General features: G+C 36.7%; 1 protein-coding gene across 1 annotated transcript in view; it reads right to left on the reverse strand.

The window, feature by feature from the left end:
* The window catches only part of suclg2 (succinate-CoA ligase GDP-forming subunit beta), a 104,273-nt gene that overhangs the window by 72,922 nt on the left and 12,439 nt on the right, over positions 1–18,912 (reverse strand). The window contains exon 2 of the mRNA XM_020930974.2: positions 14,491–14,632. Coding sequence (XP_020786633.2) covers positions 14,491–14,632 — 142 coding nt within the window. The remainder of the gene's footprint in view (positions 1–14,490; positions 14,633–18,912) is intronic.

Below are 18,912 nucleotides of genomic sequence, written 5' to 3' on the forward strand. Positions count from 1 at the left end.
CCCTATGGACAGAAGGCTGCTAAACAACAACAATCCTGGGGCTCTGTAGACAGACATTTTATAAGAGATAAACACCCTAATAGATTGTCAGCACAGCTTCACCTACGTGTCGGAAGTCACCAACACATGGCTCAAAACAATTGGCCTGCAGTACATGACTTGTATTGTTTACTCTTGGCTAATTGTTATTGACAGCTGGGGCCTTTTTAAAAACACCTGGCTGCCTTTTCATGGTCGAGGCCGATGCCATTTACATCCAACACAATATATGGCTGATGAGCTCTGCTGATATTTTTGACCTGATATTTAGGGCAGACTTTATTATTTTATCCAAATTATATCATTTGAATTTACTATAAACTCATCCACAACCCTGTTTTACTACAACGTGAATTAGTGCAGTCATATTAGTGCGAAGAGGACACTACAGAAAAAAGTGTTCAAATACATCTTTATAAATATTCTTTAGCCAGCTGGTTGGCATTTAAACAAAATATCAACCTCCGCTGGAGATTTAAGGCTGATAGCCAATACTCTAAAAAGTGCAAACATCGGCTCAATATATTAGCTCACCAAGCAGTTTGAATGATAACTGCTATCAATTTAAAGGGCCCGTATGACACTATTTTCTGATCTATGTTGTAATGTCATTTCATCATCACAAACATACATGTAGGTTAGGTTTGTTTCATTCAGACATGTTTAACACACAAACACTTTAAGCAGAGATCTTCTCTCAAACTAAAAACACACTGCTGAGTGTTGTGATGTCATGTGGTAATACAGGAAGTGCTCCACTTCTTAAAAATGCATGCACCTTCACTAGGATCATTTGGATGATTTCAGTCCTGGAATTGATTATCTCTACTGAACAAAAGGTAAAACAACAACAACAAAACTACCACTACATGACATCTCAAGGTAGAACAGAGAATTTTGAGCTTTGAAGATGTAGACAGAATAATAATAAATGGTAACTTGAACACGTGTGAATGAAACATAATACAACTCCTGGTAAGTTTCTGATGAGGTAACAGCATTATAATATGGCGTAAAGCTCACAAGAGTTCATTTTGTGTAATATAGGACTTTTCATTTTGACGGGCAGCAGCATCAACCACCCTGCATCTCAAAAAATACGTTTATTAATTGGACAGACAAGGGGCTATACGATGCCATTTCTAACCACGCATAATAAAGTTCACCTAAAGGTCCATGTCCGACTAAACAAATACCACTTTCCGAATTGTCCAATACTTCCAGACACCAACTCCGAATGAACGACCTAGAGTTATGCAAAGAGCCTGATAACAAAATAATAGGCTCGCTGTAAACTCCGGGCACATTAGTATGATCCCGCCTTAATACCATCCAGGGCCTGCCGGGTAATGCCATGTTTCAGCCACTACATGAAAAGGTGAGGGTGCGTAATGAGGAGGTGGAAACACTAAGCTGCTTACAGAAATCAGCTCTTTGAGAGACGGAGAGACTTAACAGCTGTAAATAGGCTTTCCAGGCTAAGACAATTTTCAGATGCATGGTTTTTCTGTTAGCAAATGAGTCAAAGGCTAACTGACACGGGGGCGATGGGGTGTTACAAGTCAGAGCATTTGAGCTTCTATAAATTCCTAACCTTTCATACATCAGCTTAATAAGAGATTCTATTCCTGTGATTTAAACGCAAACCTGCCCACTACACTTTAATATTTTTGATTTAGTTTGGAAAGATAATACTTGTGAGCAGATATAAATCACTATTTTACTAAACTAACTTTAAAGGTGAATTGTAATTGTAACTTTTCTGGTGGATTGTTCGTCAGATGCTTTTCTCCATGGAGATGTTACTCCCTTGCCTGGAATGTTTCAAAGTACAGTATTAAACCTTTCTATCTTCATGGAAATCAAACTAGACCAAGTTACATGTCAGATCTGTGGAGAGGCAACACCGCTCACAGACAGAATGCTGGTTTTCTAGGTATTTTTTTTTTATAAAACCACCTTTAGATGAATAAATGTAAAGTAGAGATGTTTAATGTCATGCTATGGAACATTCAAGGCAGAGAAAAGAAATCCATAGAAAGACGCAGGTGACGAACCTCCAACCAAAAAAGTTACACAACTTACAATGTGTCAAGAAAAGTTGAAAAAAGCTGAAAATGACATATGGTAGAGTAAAGTACTATAAAAGTAAAACATATTGACAAAGGGATTCCATCAGTCTATTCATATATTTCAGCAAATATGGTGTCATTTCCTCCCTGGGGAGGTGTTCCAGGCATGTCTCACCAGAAGGAGGCCCAGGGGAAAACCCAGGACACGCTGGCCTGGGAACGCCTTGTGGTCCCCCCGGAGGAGCTGGAGGAAGTGTTTGGGGTGTGGGAAGTCTGGGAGTCAATGCTTAGACTGCTGCCCCCTCATTTTGAGGATGGTTGACCATTCAAAAGAATCAGAATTTAACTTCATTTAAAGGTCTTATATTACACAAAATAGATTCTTGTAGCTTTAAGCCATGTTAGAATGCTGTTATCTCTACTAATCGACTATCTCGACTAATACTTAGTCTGTCTACATCTCCAAAGCTCAAAATGCTCTTATCCAAATGATTCTAGTGAAGGTGTAGTTTAAAAACACAATGAAGCTCTTCCTGTATTACCATATGACATCACAATCAACAGAACAGAGTGATTTCTGTTTGAGAGAGGAACAGAGAGGCAACATTATAACACAATACACATTATAACACAATGACATAAAATGGGCCCTTTAATAGTCTAACCTGTCATGTATTAAATGTAGTCAGGGTTCGCTCATACATAGTGGACAGCAGGTTTGCCGGACTTACAGAGTACTACACACGCTAATACATTGTAATTCTATATTCAAGCCTTTACTAAACATTTACTGCCACTCCATTGCTTAAAGTAGCCCTCTTTGTGCCCGTCAGTGAGAGACTGTGCTGTATTAATGAATCTGACAGATCCTTCCATTCTCACAACTATTTGCTCAGTGTTATCTTGGCAGACTGATGAGACATAACATCTGTCTCTTTCACTGTGAACGACCGGTCTAATAAAGAGGTTGGAAGGAAGAAATAGCTGGCCTCTCAGCAGATACCCCATTGGGAAACATGTTAAGCACGTACAAAATATACACATTTGACAGGATAGTAATTAACTGCTGTATAAATACTTTGATTATAGCAAGAGTTTTGTATGGAAAGTTATCGCTCCTCTCATTTATTTGGGGGTAAATATACTGAATCGACTAACAGAAGATGCCATTAGAGAGACATTCAGGGACAAGCTGAATATGATTATTTTAACTTAATATCTAAGTAACAAATCCGTAAACTATTATAATTTGGTGTTATACTTTTTTAAACATAGATATCAAAAGTATGTGACTAAAGCTTGTGTTTTTATGCCATTATTTGGTACATAAATTTAGATAGTGTAATGTAAGATAGTAAAAGATACAATTTATTTGCACTAAGATTACAAGCATTTGTGTAGATTGCGTTATCACTAGAAAAATGTGCTGCTCTGTGCCAAGATGTGCAGGTAAAAAAATTCCTAAAAATTGCTAGATTGTGAACAGTTAAATGCAAAAATATGACCACAAGTCAGCGACACAATTGACAGGAGAAGACCAGGCAATTCAATGTGTTTTCTTTGAGCCAGGTCATCATTCCAATTTGATCACAAGTCATATAAATCAATTTACTGTCTTTAATATAGAGTGAATATATTGTATAGTATATAGTTATAATCTATGACATGCAATAATTTGGGCATTTAAAATCTCAATATTTATCTAAAACAACTTAAAAGAAACATGACAGCTAACTTTCACATTAGAAAACTGCGATGCCCAAGCTGAAATTGTGCAAATGTCATCACAACGTTAATCACACTAAATACAACTTCGAGAAGGGGGAACAGCTGCTTTAAATAAGACAAACCAGTGAAGCACGATATGACGGTATGACCAAAATATGATACTGATGAAGGGATAAGATCATGATACAGTTTTATCACCATGTCATCTCAAGTTGAGTGTAGCTTTGATGTTCGTGGATTTTCTATAGTGGCTAATAAAAAGAGCACATGACCCTGACCGCAGCTGCTGTACACTGCACAAACAAAGCCTGAACAGGAGCATCTTATCTTATCTCTCCCTATACTTCAGATAACGCCCAGAGTACAGGGGCCCTGGTTAAGCTAGTTCCCCTCCACGCTAACTGCTACTGTCAGCGCCTTTCACCAGAGACCCTGCCTCATTGTCTGAGTGTACGAGATGAAAGTGGGCTTAAAAGACTCTTGAAGTGTTGAGGAGCGCATGGCAGCTCCAGCGGGGACAGTGTGAGAGTATGGGGAGCACAGACCCAGCCAGGAGAGATGTCCCATGATCTAAGCCCTAACACTGTTTGACAGACGGAAATATTTGTGTAGCTTCCAACCATAAGGGGGCAGTCCCTGGAAATCAAACATCAGCATGAACGTCTTGACTTTTAAAGGAAACCGAATAATACATGATTCAGGTGTGAGAATATATTTTGCAATTGAGTCAAGAGCTTTAGTTGTGTTAGAGGACAGAGGGGCATACAACAAAGTGAGATAAGCGGCTAAGCAGTTAGTCAAGCCCAAATCCTGGATTTCCTGCATTACAAAGACAGCTCACTTTCCAGTGTGGTTAGATCACTATAGTAGCAAAGGCAGCATAAAAAAAAACAACTGGTCTGGTGCTGAGTCCCTGATCCCAGTCTGATTTATAGCAGAAATCTATTTTTGACTATAGTAGCTTTTATAATTTCATAATTTATGAGTGAGGCAACTCAGTGAATTAAAGCTTGGCAATGATCAACCCCTTTTTCAATCTGTCAATCTTAAATTGGCGATCTCACTCATTTTGACTCAGCAAATTAGCTACCATTGTGGTGCATTTTATCCTGACTTGGGATATACATCAAAAGTGATTTGTAAACCACATAACTGCACGTAGGTCCAACCTGTGTCAGAAACATACACTGTTCTTCTGGGCCACAACCAGCCACAGCTGTGGCCTGACCAAGTATATTTCAATTATTTTTAAGTGCACTACATGCACTTAAAAATACAGGGGAAATAAGGTTGTGCTTTAATATTATATCAGTGTCATCAAATAATTAAATGGCTCCTAAAAGAATTGTTGGGGCTGAATGACCAGAAAAAAAGGCAACAAGAAAAAAAGAGCACAAGATAAAAGGTGACCAAGATAATTATTTTTTATTTTTTGCTAATAATGTCATGCTAAATTAGCATGCTATCATAAACAACACAAGTGTGATATGGCTACAGTTGGCCTTCAAACTATCCCATTGGGGGGCTACAACCAAAATCTTGTTTAGGTCCATCAAATGCCTAGAACCAGCCCTGACTACACAAAAATACATTACATAATGAGAATTTTAGCTAAATCATGAATTGTTGTTGAATTGTGCTTTCAACCTTGACAGACAATAGCAAACATTATGAGACCTTGGAAAATTTTGTACAAATAATTAACAGAAATAAGTGTCAAGAGGTGCTTGTTTCTATCTTACAAAAAATTATCTCGATTAACAGAGCTCAAGCCAAAGGCAGGGGTCTGCACTGCAAGAAACCTAACGTGAAGATAACAACAATTGTGTTTAAAAAGAACAACAGACTGGCCTTGAGCTAAGTTCTGTGACAATAATACAAGTCACAAGGTATAATTGGCCCTCAAGCAATCCAATACACAAACTAAACTATTCAATAATTCCCACCGGATTCTTTTTTGTTTTTTTTCCTTCTGGCAAATTAACGGGCAGTAGCTACTTTTAGTACTTGCAGTAGACAAGTAGGCAATCCAAAGTTTTATGTTTCAAATGAGCAAGGTAAGATTCAGTCAGCGTCATACTGAGTGACAGGGTCATCACAACCTAACTCTAACTAGAAATAAGTGCGCTTTTACACTGGCAACTGGGGGATGTTTCCAATTGTGTTTCCTTTTACAGTGTAACTACTCTTGGTAGTAGTATTTAGGTTTAATTTGGTTGACATACTTGGGATGAATTATATCTACACTTAGATCTCTTTCTCTACCATACTACACTATATTCTGATCTATGTTATAATGTTGCTTCCTCATCAATACCTAAAGTTGTTTTGTTTCATTTACACATGTTTAACACACAAATCCTGCATATGAGTTCTTCTCTCAAACTGAAAATAGACCACGGGAAGTGCTCCACTGCGATTTTAAACTCCATACCCCATAATTAGTCATTTGGATGATTTGAGCCCTGCCAATCTCTACCAAAGTGACTTCAAAACTATCGCTACTGCATGACATCACAAGGTGGAACCAAGCATTTTGGAGATCTGTGAGTGAAAATGCAACTCCAGCTATGTTTTTGAGGAGGTCACAACAATTTTTAAATGGCTTAAATCTCACAAGAATAAATTTTGCATTATATAGAACCTTCAACATTATTCTTAACACAATGTTGTTTTCATAGAACCAGAAGTATGGTTACAAAGAAACAAAGACACGTTGTCAAAGACACGAATAACTTAAGCAGATGAAAATGTTTATGTATTTGTTTTGTTGAAAAGGTCTCTGCTGGTTTAAAATGCCTCCAGTCTGTTTAAATAGTACTGAAACACTGCCTGAAGTAGACAGAGTGTCAGATGAGTAGACGCTATAATATATTTCAATGCCCCTTCATACACTTCCACTAAAATATAAATATGTAAACGCCATTGTTATGCATATGTCACAAATGTACATTCACCCTCTGCATCAAAGAGCCAGCGAATGTCAAGGTAGCGCAGTATTATTCAGCAAGCCAGCATATCAAATCAACTGCTCCACTAATAAGGACACATGAGATTTGGCAGCCATGCATATGAGCGTGATTTAAGAGCGAATATTCATGGCGGTAAAATAAATTAAAATGGTATTAAACCGTAGTTAATTGTCATTCCAGCAGGCAGGACAATGAAGTATAAGAAAGAAATTGATGGTAACTTTTCAAACTGGAAGAAGACAAAACTAAGCAGATGGGTACAGCGTGATGAAAATTGGACACAAATGGAACAGCAGCAGGAAGGAACTGCTTGTACCTCGTAGTAATTAGCAAACTAAAATGTTTACACCCAGGATTCTTGCTGTTGGTGTGAGCAGAATGTTTACAATAAGTCTGCATATTTTAAGTCAAGCTTAAATAACAGTGGAGCTGGAGATATATCTAAATGTGGTTATTGAGATGACAAGCCCTGTGTGTGACTTTGTTCACGAACACGTCCCTTTACTCCAAAGTGTTAGAAGTCCAGTTAACTGAAAAACAATGCTTTGTTAATATAATATGATAACTGATACTTTGCAGTGAGATCACAGTGGGGGTATTCTACATCTACCTCTATGGCAGAATGTCTTGGAGGTTACCATGGTGACACAATGAAAACATTAGCAAACACAGCCTAAAAGTTTTAAGAAAACTCAAGAAAAATTACAAAATGGATTTAAACAGCACATTTTCAGGAGTCTCTGATTCATGGTTTTATTTAGGTATTTGATTTTGAAGAAAAAGGTGAGCGTGACTAACTGAAAAAAACGTAGGCTAATATTAACTAACTTGTGACAGTAGTTTGAAGTCTGACAGACTTGTTTAACAGTCCAAATCAGCTCACCTCTTGTTCCAGCTAAGACAGCTCTTTGTGGGCAGATTGTGTTCAGTTAAAGCTCAGATTAAATCTAGTCAGAATTTCAGACAGAGCAATGCTTCAATTAGCATCACAGCCTCACAAAATGTGGATGACATCAGCTGCAAAGTATAAGATGATAATAATGGGTAGACCAAAAAATAAATAAAAAATCCATTTGGTTTGATGTGAACTATACTTGCGTTGATACCAAGTAACTGTTAGGGAAGAAATTTTATACACAGCATTTTATACACAGAATCAGTAAGTGTGCTGTTAACCTGCTAGTTGTTGCTAGCATGACTGTGACAGCAAAAACCTGCTCTCAAAAAATGCTTATAAACTCATTGCGATGAATCATTTGAATGCTATGAATGTACTGTAGGGAAAGTGGGGGAATAAGTTTGGACCATTGAAAACCATTACAAATAGACAAAAGTTTTTCATGTTTTGAAGAGTAAATTCAGGTATTGTGTCTTTAAAGTAAGTCTATAGATTTTTCTCCCAAGTATAAGTACTGGTTAGAGAGTTATGAAATTAAAAGTTTGGTGTCATAGATCTTCTGCTTAACTCCAGGGAAGTGTAACATTGATGACATCCAAGTCATTCTGGCGTCTACATTAAGGTCAAAGTGTTTCGATCACTGCAGTTAAACTTTAGCAAAAGCATGAGTATGGCTAAAGCAGATGTTGTAGACATGTGTAAATTATGTGGTTTCCATTTGTTACACAGGCTTAAAACGAGTCCAAATCCAAATGCTTTGTCAATGAGTGATTGGTGAAGGTCTCTTGCTTTGTGGGGAGAGACGTAAAATAAGCTTTTGAACGAGAATTCAGTCAGGAAAATCCATCAAGATTTGTGCAACAGATGCATCTGTCTGCTGGTCTCTGATACAAATATGGTGAAGTAATGGTATTCTCCTCTGTTGTGGCCAAGCAAGAATTGCACTGGTACGCGTGTGCAGAGCCCTCCTTATCTTTATAGAAAGGAAAACATCAAATCTATATTCATTATTTGCAATATGCTGGCAATGCAGTATATTCAAAATATTTATTTGCAGAATTAAAAGGTAGAAAGATCAGGATTTGAAAAAATGTTATACATTTGGGAATGATTTGAGCCATGTTTAGTTTTGCCCTGGCTCATGCCAGATTGATATATGCAGCATATCACTGAAAGTGATCAGAAAACACACATCTCCCCAGTCCGCAGATGCATGTTTTTCACAAAATCATTCATATTGATAATATAATACAGGTTCAAAATGTCTGTCAGCATCACCATGTTTGTTTTGGTTCATTTGAGCACCCAAGAAGCGCATTGTTCCTTCCTATGTATTGCACAATAGTAATTGCTAAATGTGGGGAAGATTTTGTTTTGGTTTTGAGTGACCCTGATCCATTCCAAAAAAGTAAAAGCAAAAGTATTTATTTATGCAAATCTTTACGGTAATCCGACTTTTGTCAAAGTGGGAATTAAAAATCACAGTTTTGTTAGTACCCTTTATAATAACAGGACAGATTATCAGAACATAGCTGTCTGGATAAGCCGTTTACATTTGTCTTCAAAAGCAAAAGTACTCATTTCTGAACAATACAATACAATATGGGTGCAGTAATGGCACTTTATTTTCAATATTATCCATCATCTCTTGGGCTGGGCAAAGTGGGCACAACTTTCCACTCTATGGGACATATAGATTGACCAAACTGTTAATGTATTTGGATGGTGGGAGACAGCTGGTGTTCAAAACCATTTAAACTGAAAGTGGAGTGTGTAAAACGATGTTATATGACTAAAGTGGAAAAAAACTTTCATTTGAGTAAAATATATGTTTTTATATAGCCGTTTTCCCAGCACCCTAGTGGGGAGAGCATTTCAAAGTTTGGACAGATAATTCCTCATGCCATTCACACAGTATGGAGCCATAGAAATCAAAGTCTACTTTCCCATAATGCATTAGCAGGATGTGAGTCACCCATCTGCTGAAGTAAAACAGTTGTCATTTTAACTGGAATCAATGGTCTGTATCACACTTTTATTATTTATATATCTTGATTTGGAGAGATTTGTCCTTTGGCTGTAATAGTCCAAATCAATCTGTGCTCACTTAAGTTGAAACACTGAGATGGAGGAGAGAGGAGATTCTGTACAGCGCAGTGGCAATTGAACTGTCAACTTAAAGCTCTTGATGGTTAAGTGAGTGCAGCGGAGAGGAGAATAGAGCTGATGTGCATGTGCCCGACGCGTGTCACTCATCTGGGGCTGTAATCCCACACTCCACTGCCTTATTCTATTGTGAACCAAAGCAACGGAGCTCACAGCAGGATATCAGCACCAAGCGGGAATCCGTTTGGCCCATCCGTGGACAGTAGAGAGGGACCAGGCTTTCAAATACTGCAAGTGGTAAATGGGGGACAGTGAAAAGAAGAAAATTGAAATTGTATTTAAAGATTCTCACTTTTATGAACTTTAAGTCTTGTTATAATGTTGTTATCTCATCAAAAACATAACTGGAGCTGAGTTTTGTTTCACTCACACATGTTTGAGTAATGCTGCATTATTAGTCTGCCAACATCGCCAAAGCTCCAAATACTACTTCCACCTTGTGATGTCATGTAGTGGTAGTTTTTAAGTTAACAACTATATTTTACCTTTTGTTCAGTAGAGATTGGCAATTCCAGGGTTGAAATTATCCAAATGATTCTAGTGAAGGTGTATGGAGTGTAAGCACACCGTGGAACACTACCTGTATTACCACGTGACATCACAATGTGGAACAGAGGGTTTTCTGTTTGATAGAAGATCTATATGCAGGGTTTGTGTGTTAAACATGTGTGAATGAAACAAAACATAATTCCAGGTATATTTTTGATGAGGCAACAGCATTAAAATAATGTAATATAGTCACTTTAAACAGTAACTACCCTTACAGTCGGGCTGTAAGGAAAGAGTTAAATTATGTTTAAAAAAAATTATGTTTTTTTTTTTTCTGACAAGCATTACAACTGCAATTAGAATTAAGATTTATGCTTTAATAAAAGGATTCTGTTCAAAGTTCATACTTTATATGAAATCTGAATTGACAAACTACTGAAACAGTCACATGTTTGTATAGATCTAAACTACAGGCTAGGATCATTTGGACTAAATCAAATAAAAAAAAAGCAACCTTTGCAATAAGTCAAATTCAAATATTTTGATTCCCTAAAATACATTTAAAAAAGAAGTGAACAAATTGAGTCAATAGTTTACATTTCTTTTTCTACTCAAATACAAATACAAAAACATTGGACAATAGGTGACGTACTTAGCCTAGCAGAGATATAAACCTGACAACCCCTAAAGAAATATGCCAGCCAGGTTGTAACTATAGTTAAGCCTCCACATGTTATGTATGTAGAGGGCCTTTGCGTTGCCTTGAACTGTAATATCCACACAGGAAATATAGCGTCTTCATTGTAACCTGGTCCATGGAAAGCTGAGCCCCAGGCACAGAGCCCAGAGGCAGCAGCCAGAGTGGCACCTCACTGGCTGACAACCAACCTGGACGCTCTATCAGAAAGCCTGGACTGCTGCTGAGAGGACACTGAATAAAATATAAAGTAAAGAATGGTTTGGTGCGTGGGAGGAAGATAGAACAGGAAAGGCGGTGGTATATAAACACAACAGTGAATACAAATCTCCATTGCATCATATTTTGCCCAAAATTGGGCTGCAACTAACTAATTTCCCTATAGGGACTGCTAATGTAAATTTTCTGTGGCTACAATCCAGCATACTTGCATAATATTTAACACAGCTGTTCATCAGTGAGTACTCTCCCTGTCAAATAAATAAAGATTCAAATAAAGATTATTTTGGTGGTCAACTAGTCAGAGATAAATGTTTCAATTAGTCGAACAAGTATTTATATTGCTTTATTTGAACACTTAATTAACTACACATTTGACTACACAGCTCTCTTAAAGGTTTGAGGTAAAAAAGAGCTGTGGGTTTATAGTAAATTTAAATCACATAATTTAGGGAAAATAAAAATCCCTACATATCGGTGCAAAAATATTGGCTGAGCTCATTGGCCATGATAAAAAACAATAAAACTAAAACATAATCAAACTCTACAAAGAGAATATTTATAAGACATGTTATTGCTAAAAAAAAAAAAATTACAAATTGTTTATTCTTTTTTGGACAATTTGATTTAATAATGCCACTGTCATTGTTATAAAAAGGACTTTTGTACGTTCGAGTCAATATGATCCAGCTAACAATTACGATGATCAAAATATAACTATGATTATTTTTATAGTTGACTAGTCATGATTAATTGATTGCAGCCCTGCCCAAAAAAAAAAAAAAAAAAAAAACTACAAAGTTTTTGGAAGCGTTTGGTTAAGAAAACAAACATTCAACGTGTGAGAAAGCGAAAATGAGCTACTGTGAAACTGATTGTCATGCTTGAGTGCAAAGATGAAAAATGGAACGGGCAGCTCTGTAGCGCCGGTAAAAGCACAGCCTCCCATGCATAAGAAAAACAACATAAAGACGCGATTTAACATGATAAACTTCAGCTCTGATTAGCCACAGTGCTTTGCCCAGGCTGCAAGTGAACTAGAGCGCCGCGCAGCAGAAATAATACCATTAAGGTGTCACACTACAGTACTGCTCTGCAATTATACAGTAATTACAGCAAATTACTGCACACAGAATCAAGTGAATGTTCAATACTAGTCACAGTAATAGAAAAAGGAAGTCATCATTGCTGAATACCATGATCCATGAAGTGAAAATGTTCCATTTGGGCGGGGCTGTGTGGTCATAAGATCAAATCTACATTTTTTGCACTTTTTAGACAATTATTTTCAGATGAAGGGAGCTCATTATGTTTTATTCAAATCATAATTAAATCAATTGTAGACTGCCATATAATTAAACTTAAGTAATTTAAGTAGTTTTTTTTTTTTTTTTTTAACATAGAAAAGGCTGTATAACATTAACTAAAAGTACTATTAGGCAGACTGAATGTTTGACTCAGTATCTACAGCAGACCCAGTGGTAGTAGTAATTTTTATTGCAGTACATTTTGTTCATATTGTACTAATTATAGTAGAAATCTTTGCATCTAAGTGTCTAACTGGCTTGTGGTGACCAAGCGTTCATAGCGACGTCACTTTTTGATCATTCGATGTCGACTCTTCCTATAATTGTGAAGCAGAATTCGCCAAGCGTTGAATTGTTCACCCACTAATAGGGAACGTGAGCTGGGATTAGAGCATCGCGAGACAGGTTAGTCTTACCCCACTGATGATGTACTACTACTCTCCAAAAATAGTACAAACTACCAACTGACACAGTTATAAACCCGTCTTTGTACCACTTTAAAAAGCTCTCAAATCTTGACATCACACATTCGCTCTCCTTTTATTGGCTGGACATTCATTTGGAGTTTGACGATTAATCGACCACAAGAAGAAATGAAATAGTAAATGAGACAAACTACTAAATCTTTACATTTTATTTCATGAAGATCATACAAGATCCAAGATAGACAACGGGAAATGAGTGATGACACTGCCGTCACATAAAGACACAGAAAGTGCTGAGAAAGTATTGCTCCAGGCAGCCCCTACAGCACTTCTGTGTTAATCAAGAGACTTAAATATCTGATGAAACTCTGAGTGGAAACCAGGCCTGCACTGTTTTCCCTTGCATTACTGCCAATTCCATTTTGAAAAAGAAGTCTTAATATTGTATCAAATGTAAAATCTATTGCAAAGGGACTGCCAGATATTCAAACACACAAGAAGAAAAATCACTCAGGTCACAAGATAAGACCACAAGTAAAAGGTTTGCTCAAGATGTCCTGTTATAAAGTTTTTGTGTCAGTGGTAAAAAGTAATTTCAATATTATCATTTGCGGTGATATTTTTCTGTGGCAATATATCATACTTCAAATTGTGTTAGTTACAAGTTTAGGCAAAACTTACAGAAATAAAGAAGTCTAAATAAAAAAAAGCCTTTCAACAGAAAAGATATTGTAAAAGAGTCGTGACCAACTGCAGAACAACATATTGAGATGTTTCGCACAATCTACAACAGAATTAAGTGGAGAAGCCTGTTGTCCATCATTTAGAATAGATTAAGTTTGAGTTGGGACATGGAAATGTGGATGTTTTTATTTTTTTTTACTATTATAAAATCTGCTGAACTAAAAAAAAAAAAAAAAAAAAAAAAAAAGGAGGGACTGAACTATTAAGCACTGCACAATAAAATATAGTTATTGCTAAACAGTTGCTGATGCATTTGATGGTCTTCCTTATAAATATCTGCCCATGGTTTAGACCAGCTTTAATCTGTCAATATGGATTCTGTTGCAAGTCATCCCACTTTTAAATAAACCAATAAAATTATAATTATATTATAATTACATATTATAATTTGAGACACACGCTAGAAGTTAAAACTACTGAAAATTTGATACTAATGGATTCTCATTTGAGCAAGTACTGATAATAAAAAAGTCACATTCACAGGACAGAAATGAATCTTTCTTAAACTTTAGAATGATTTTGAGCTGTATAAGACAACATAACATAGAATATGCACATGGGCCAAAACTGAACCTATTTGGATGACTGAGGGATTAGACAGATATAAGGTCAGTAGTAGGTCACCAGAAAATGAGTCTCCTAAACCAGAAGAGCAGACTTTCACATAGCCAAGAGTCCTTGCAGATAACACATTACCTGCACGTCTGCCATAGACCAAACAGCCCTGTACTTACTCAGTCTCTTTGCTGCCTCCAGAGCCTCAGAAGCTGTATCGGCCACAAAGAAGCGCTGGACGGTCACACCACTGTCTTGCATCAGCTTTTTGCTCTGATACTCCTGCAGATTCAGCCATCTCCTGGGACTCAACCAGGTACTCTGCAAAGAAGGTGCGATATGTTCAAGTTAAGATAAGTATAAGAAAACAAGCTCAGGAGCTATGGCGAAACCAGAAATGTATTTCACCCCTTGACATGCCTGAACTATTTCCTGTGCCCAATAAGCGCAAGTAAACATCCCTTTGCCACAGCGTTCACCGCTATGGGATCCAAATAGCAGTTTAAGTGGGCAAAATTATAAACTAGAGAAAGAAAAAAAAAATACTTGCTTTCTTTTTAAATAAAAACCTTGTTGAACCTGTTGTTCTGAAATTCTTTGAATTCTTCTAAATGTAATTGGTTCTTTCAATTAGCTGAGATCAATTCCTTACACAAAAGACTTATAGATAATAACATTTACAAATAAAGGGTATTGTTGAGGAAAATCAGCAAACTTTAATACATCTAAATATTAAAATTAATACAAGTTTTCTCTTATAAAAAGCAGTGTGTTTTAGAGTTTGTATAGTGCAGTGACGCACGGAATCTCAGAAGACTAAAGAAAATTCGAGACAAAAAAGAAAAGGACAAGCAAAGATCAGGCTCAATGGCATGCCAGAAGAATCTAAAGTTGTCACCATAAGAGATCTTAAAGACTTGGATCTGTATAAATGATTGACTTTTTCCTAAAATAGGAAGTCCTCACTCTGTTTATGAAATGATTTAATTTTGATACAACAGAAGAATTTACATTGACTTTGAAAATATGTGTAGTCACAGAAAAACGTTTGGATTAAATACAGATCAATCAGGACTAAATATGGAATAAAAAGAACTTGGGGTGTATGTACTGATGTCACTATTGTGATTGTGGATCATGATTGTGGATACCAAACGCTGAAGCAGAGAAACAATGTGACTTTGGATATGATTGGGAACAGTGCGGCGCACTCTGTGACACCACTGAAAAGAGAACAGGTGAACACACGTATTACTGCATGAGATGGAACTTATGATGTGCACACAGTAAAACTGTGAAATTACTTCGATGGAACCAGCATTAGACCTAGAAGTACTATTCTACAATAAATTAGATATAAACTGTGAGGAACAGTTTAAAGTGAAAGTGGAAATGGACTGTCATTTTTTGGTTATACATTTTAATAGCAGGAGTCTTTGGAAAACTAAAACAAAAACTAATAAATTATTGCAATTGTTTAATTAGAGTCAAATGCATGGGAACTCTCTCCCATGTGATGCAGTCAGCAGAAACTCCTCCTATATGAATCCTACAAATGAAAATGGGATGAAATAAAATAATAAAACTCAAACTCAAAACTCAACTCAATTCAAATCAAAAACATCCAAAGATGCAGCTGGCACAGACATGAACATAATTAAGAATACAACAGAGCTCACAGCACAACCGCTGATGCATACAGTAGATGTAAAAATCACATAAAATGGGCAAATTCCCACATAAAATGAAAATCGCAAAAGTCTTTCCAGTATGCAAAAAAGGGCACAAGCACTTATACTGTTCATCGATTAGACAAATTTATAGAAAAATATGAGCTTCCTAGTGGTCAGCAATATGAAGTCAGAAAAAAAAAAGTTCCACCTCAGTGGCTGTTATGGAATTGGCAGAAAACTTATCCACAGCAACTGACTCAAAAAAGTGCAGTGTGGGTATCTTTATTGACCTTAAGGCTTTAGATATGACCTTAAGGCTTTTGTATTCCAAGGACCTGTGTGTCCTGTAGAAAGAGTCTTTAAAAGTTTTTAGGAGTAACTATAGGCCATAGTTTAAACTGGAAATCGCACATTAACCAAATTATAAATTAATTATCCAAAGTAATTGCAATTATATGTAAATATAGATATAGCTTAAATAAAAACTGTCTTTTTATTATATACAACTCATTAGTAATGCCCTGCATAACCTACAGTATTAAGATTTGGGGCAATACACCTGAGACTAATACAAATCTAATCTTTACTGTACAAAAAAAGGCAACAAGAGCAATCGCATTATCAACTTATAATGAACCAACCAATGCATTATTTATAAACCTTCAAACTCTGAAATTTAATGATTTAGTTGACCTTTACACTTTGAAAATCATGTTTAAAGGAAACAACAATCTCTTGTCAAAATCATTACAGAATATTTTCAAGCCCTCTGGTCTGGCGAGCACCTGTATGAGTAAGTTTTGATCCAGTCCAGTGCTCCAATATCATTATTTTCATTACAGAATATGTTTAAAATCAGAAATACTCCAGATGAGCTCAGAGGTACAGTCGTGTTTATCAAAAAGAAAATCATAACAAACTGAAATTTTGTATATCTGTTAAAGGGGTGAACCTCTGGAACAATTGTGCAGAAGACCTAAAACACTTTAAAAAGAAGTTTAAATGTTTAACTCTGGGCAGATACAAGAATTATAATACTTAGTTTGTGCTTTAGTACTTTGCTGTACTGTTACTCACGTGTTTCCTTTTGCTGTATTTATGAATGAACTAGTTTCAAAATGATGCTATGAAAAAGTAATAAAGGGTGGGCATAATAAGCTCAAGCTTCAGCCTACACTTTTTCTGTCTGTGGAACATTGTCAGAATATACCTGTGGCCGAAATAAATTAATCAATCCCAGTTAACGATCACCATTATAAAAATGTGGATATGATAATAATTGTAATGGTCAACTAGTCAGAATTATTCAGATGAATCACTGCAAACATCTCTCAAATGTGAATGCTCCCGGAGTAGTTAAAAATGCACTCTCAGAACAGAATATTAATATTTAAATCACAAATCTAAAGCAATCAGTACACTTGTACAGAAAAGTAATTTTTCCCTTAAGGTGGAACTAAACCCTAAGTTGTGTTTTTTTTTGGAATTTTAGTGCAAATGAGATACATTTGCAGCTTTCTGGTCAAAAACAACTAAATCCAAGTCCATGCTGGTTTCAGTGGCCTCTGCAAACTACAGTAGTTGGTGACATCACGCAAGACTGTCCTGATTACAGACGAGTGTTTCTGATTACAGTTTGAGTTTTAAGTGTGGATTGTTCCTCATATCTCCTCACTCCACCCCTCCTCTCCTTCACTCTCCTGTTTATTCCTCCAGGTACTCCCGAGTTAACCAGTTCTATTTGAAATGTGGTTGTGGGTTGTGGGAGTTTAGGCGTTTAGTCCCTTTTTTTTTTAAATCTCGCTGCACTACTCCTTTGGTCGTAAAGATCACAAACACCTGGCTGCAGGGGCAGAGTTTGAAGAGCAGATACTGATTAGACCAATCGCATTGTTTCTTACGTCCCCCAAACCCCTCCCCTTGTCTCCTCTCACTCTCTTCTAGTCCACAGGTACAGCGCAGTTTATCAGCTCTATCTGAAATGTAGTTGTGGGCGGAGTTTAGGCGTTTAGTCCCACTTTAAATCTTGCTGGGCTACTCCTTTACCTCTAATGATTCCCACAGTGAGCCAGGCCTAAGCTGCAGGACGACAGAGCAGCGCAATGCCCCATCAGCAGACAAAGGCCCTGTCGGCTCCAGCTGTTGTTGCTATTAAAAAGAAATTGGCTTTTTAATGTAACAGAGCGATGCAGGCTGTGGTGGAGTAAAAATCCAGTGTGCGTAGGAGTGCGCGTGTGTGTATATGTGTGTCTGTGTATATGCAAATGTTTTCATAGGAGAGATCTTCGGGGAGTCGTTAAGGAGAGAAAGGCCATTAAAGTAAAGGGAAAACAAGCGCTGTGAGGTAAATTATGGTCGGGCATGTAAATGATGCCTTCTTGTGAGTATTTCCTAAGCCGGTGAATATTAAACACAATGATAACGTCAGGATGGCGCTGTACTAATGGTGCTGACAAGAGTTTACTTTATAAACAAAAGACTATGCGACTAAATTATGCAACAATTTGTAAGTTGTTTTCGTTATTATGAATATTGTGTAATTAGATAGGGTGCATAGTTGATTTAAATATTGCAGTATAGAGTTGTCAGCATATCTGGAGAAGCTTAAGAGTTGCAATTTGGTTTGAGTGCAGCAAGAGCGGTAAATCAGTTTTTGAAAGTCATGGTATGGATATTACGTGATGGCTTTTGCAAAACTTCCTCTGGAAAACATGTGATTAAGTTCAAGGATGTTCCCATGATGCATTTATTCAATATGAACTAGTGACAAGTGTAATTACAACCTGGTTTATTTGGGCTATAGTGAATTTTAATAATAAATTACTTTCAACATTATTTCCAAGTATCAAAAATGCCATGAATTGCGACTGATCCTATATGGTACTAAAAGCCAAACTCCAGAATACTTTGACACAGAATTTTATTCTG

This window comes from Boleophthalmus pectinirostris, unplaced genomic scaffold (genome assembly GCF_026225935.1).
Source record: "Boleophthalmus pectinirostris isolate CB_2022bp ecotype Guang Dong unplaced genomic scaffold, ASM2622593v1 HiC_scaffold_3, whole genome shotgun sequence".
NCBI classification, from domain to species: Eukaryota; Metazoa; Chordata; class Actinopteri; order Gobiiformes; family Gobiidae; genus Boleophthalmus; species Boleophthalmus pectinirostris.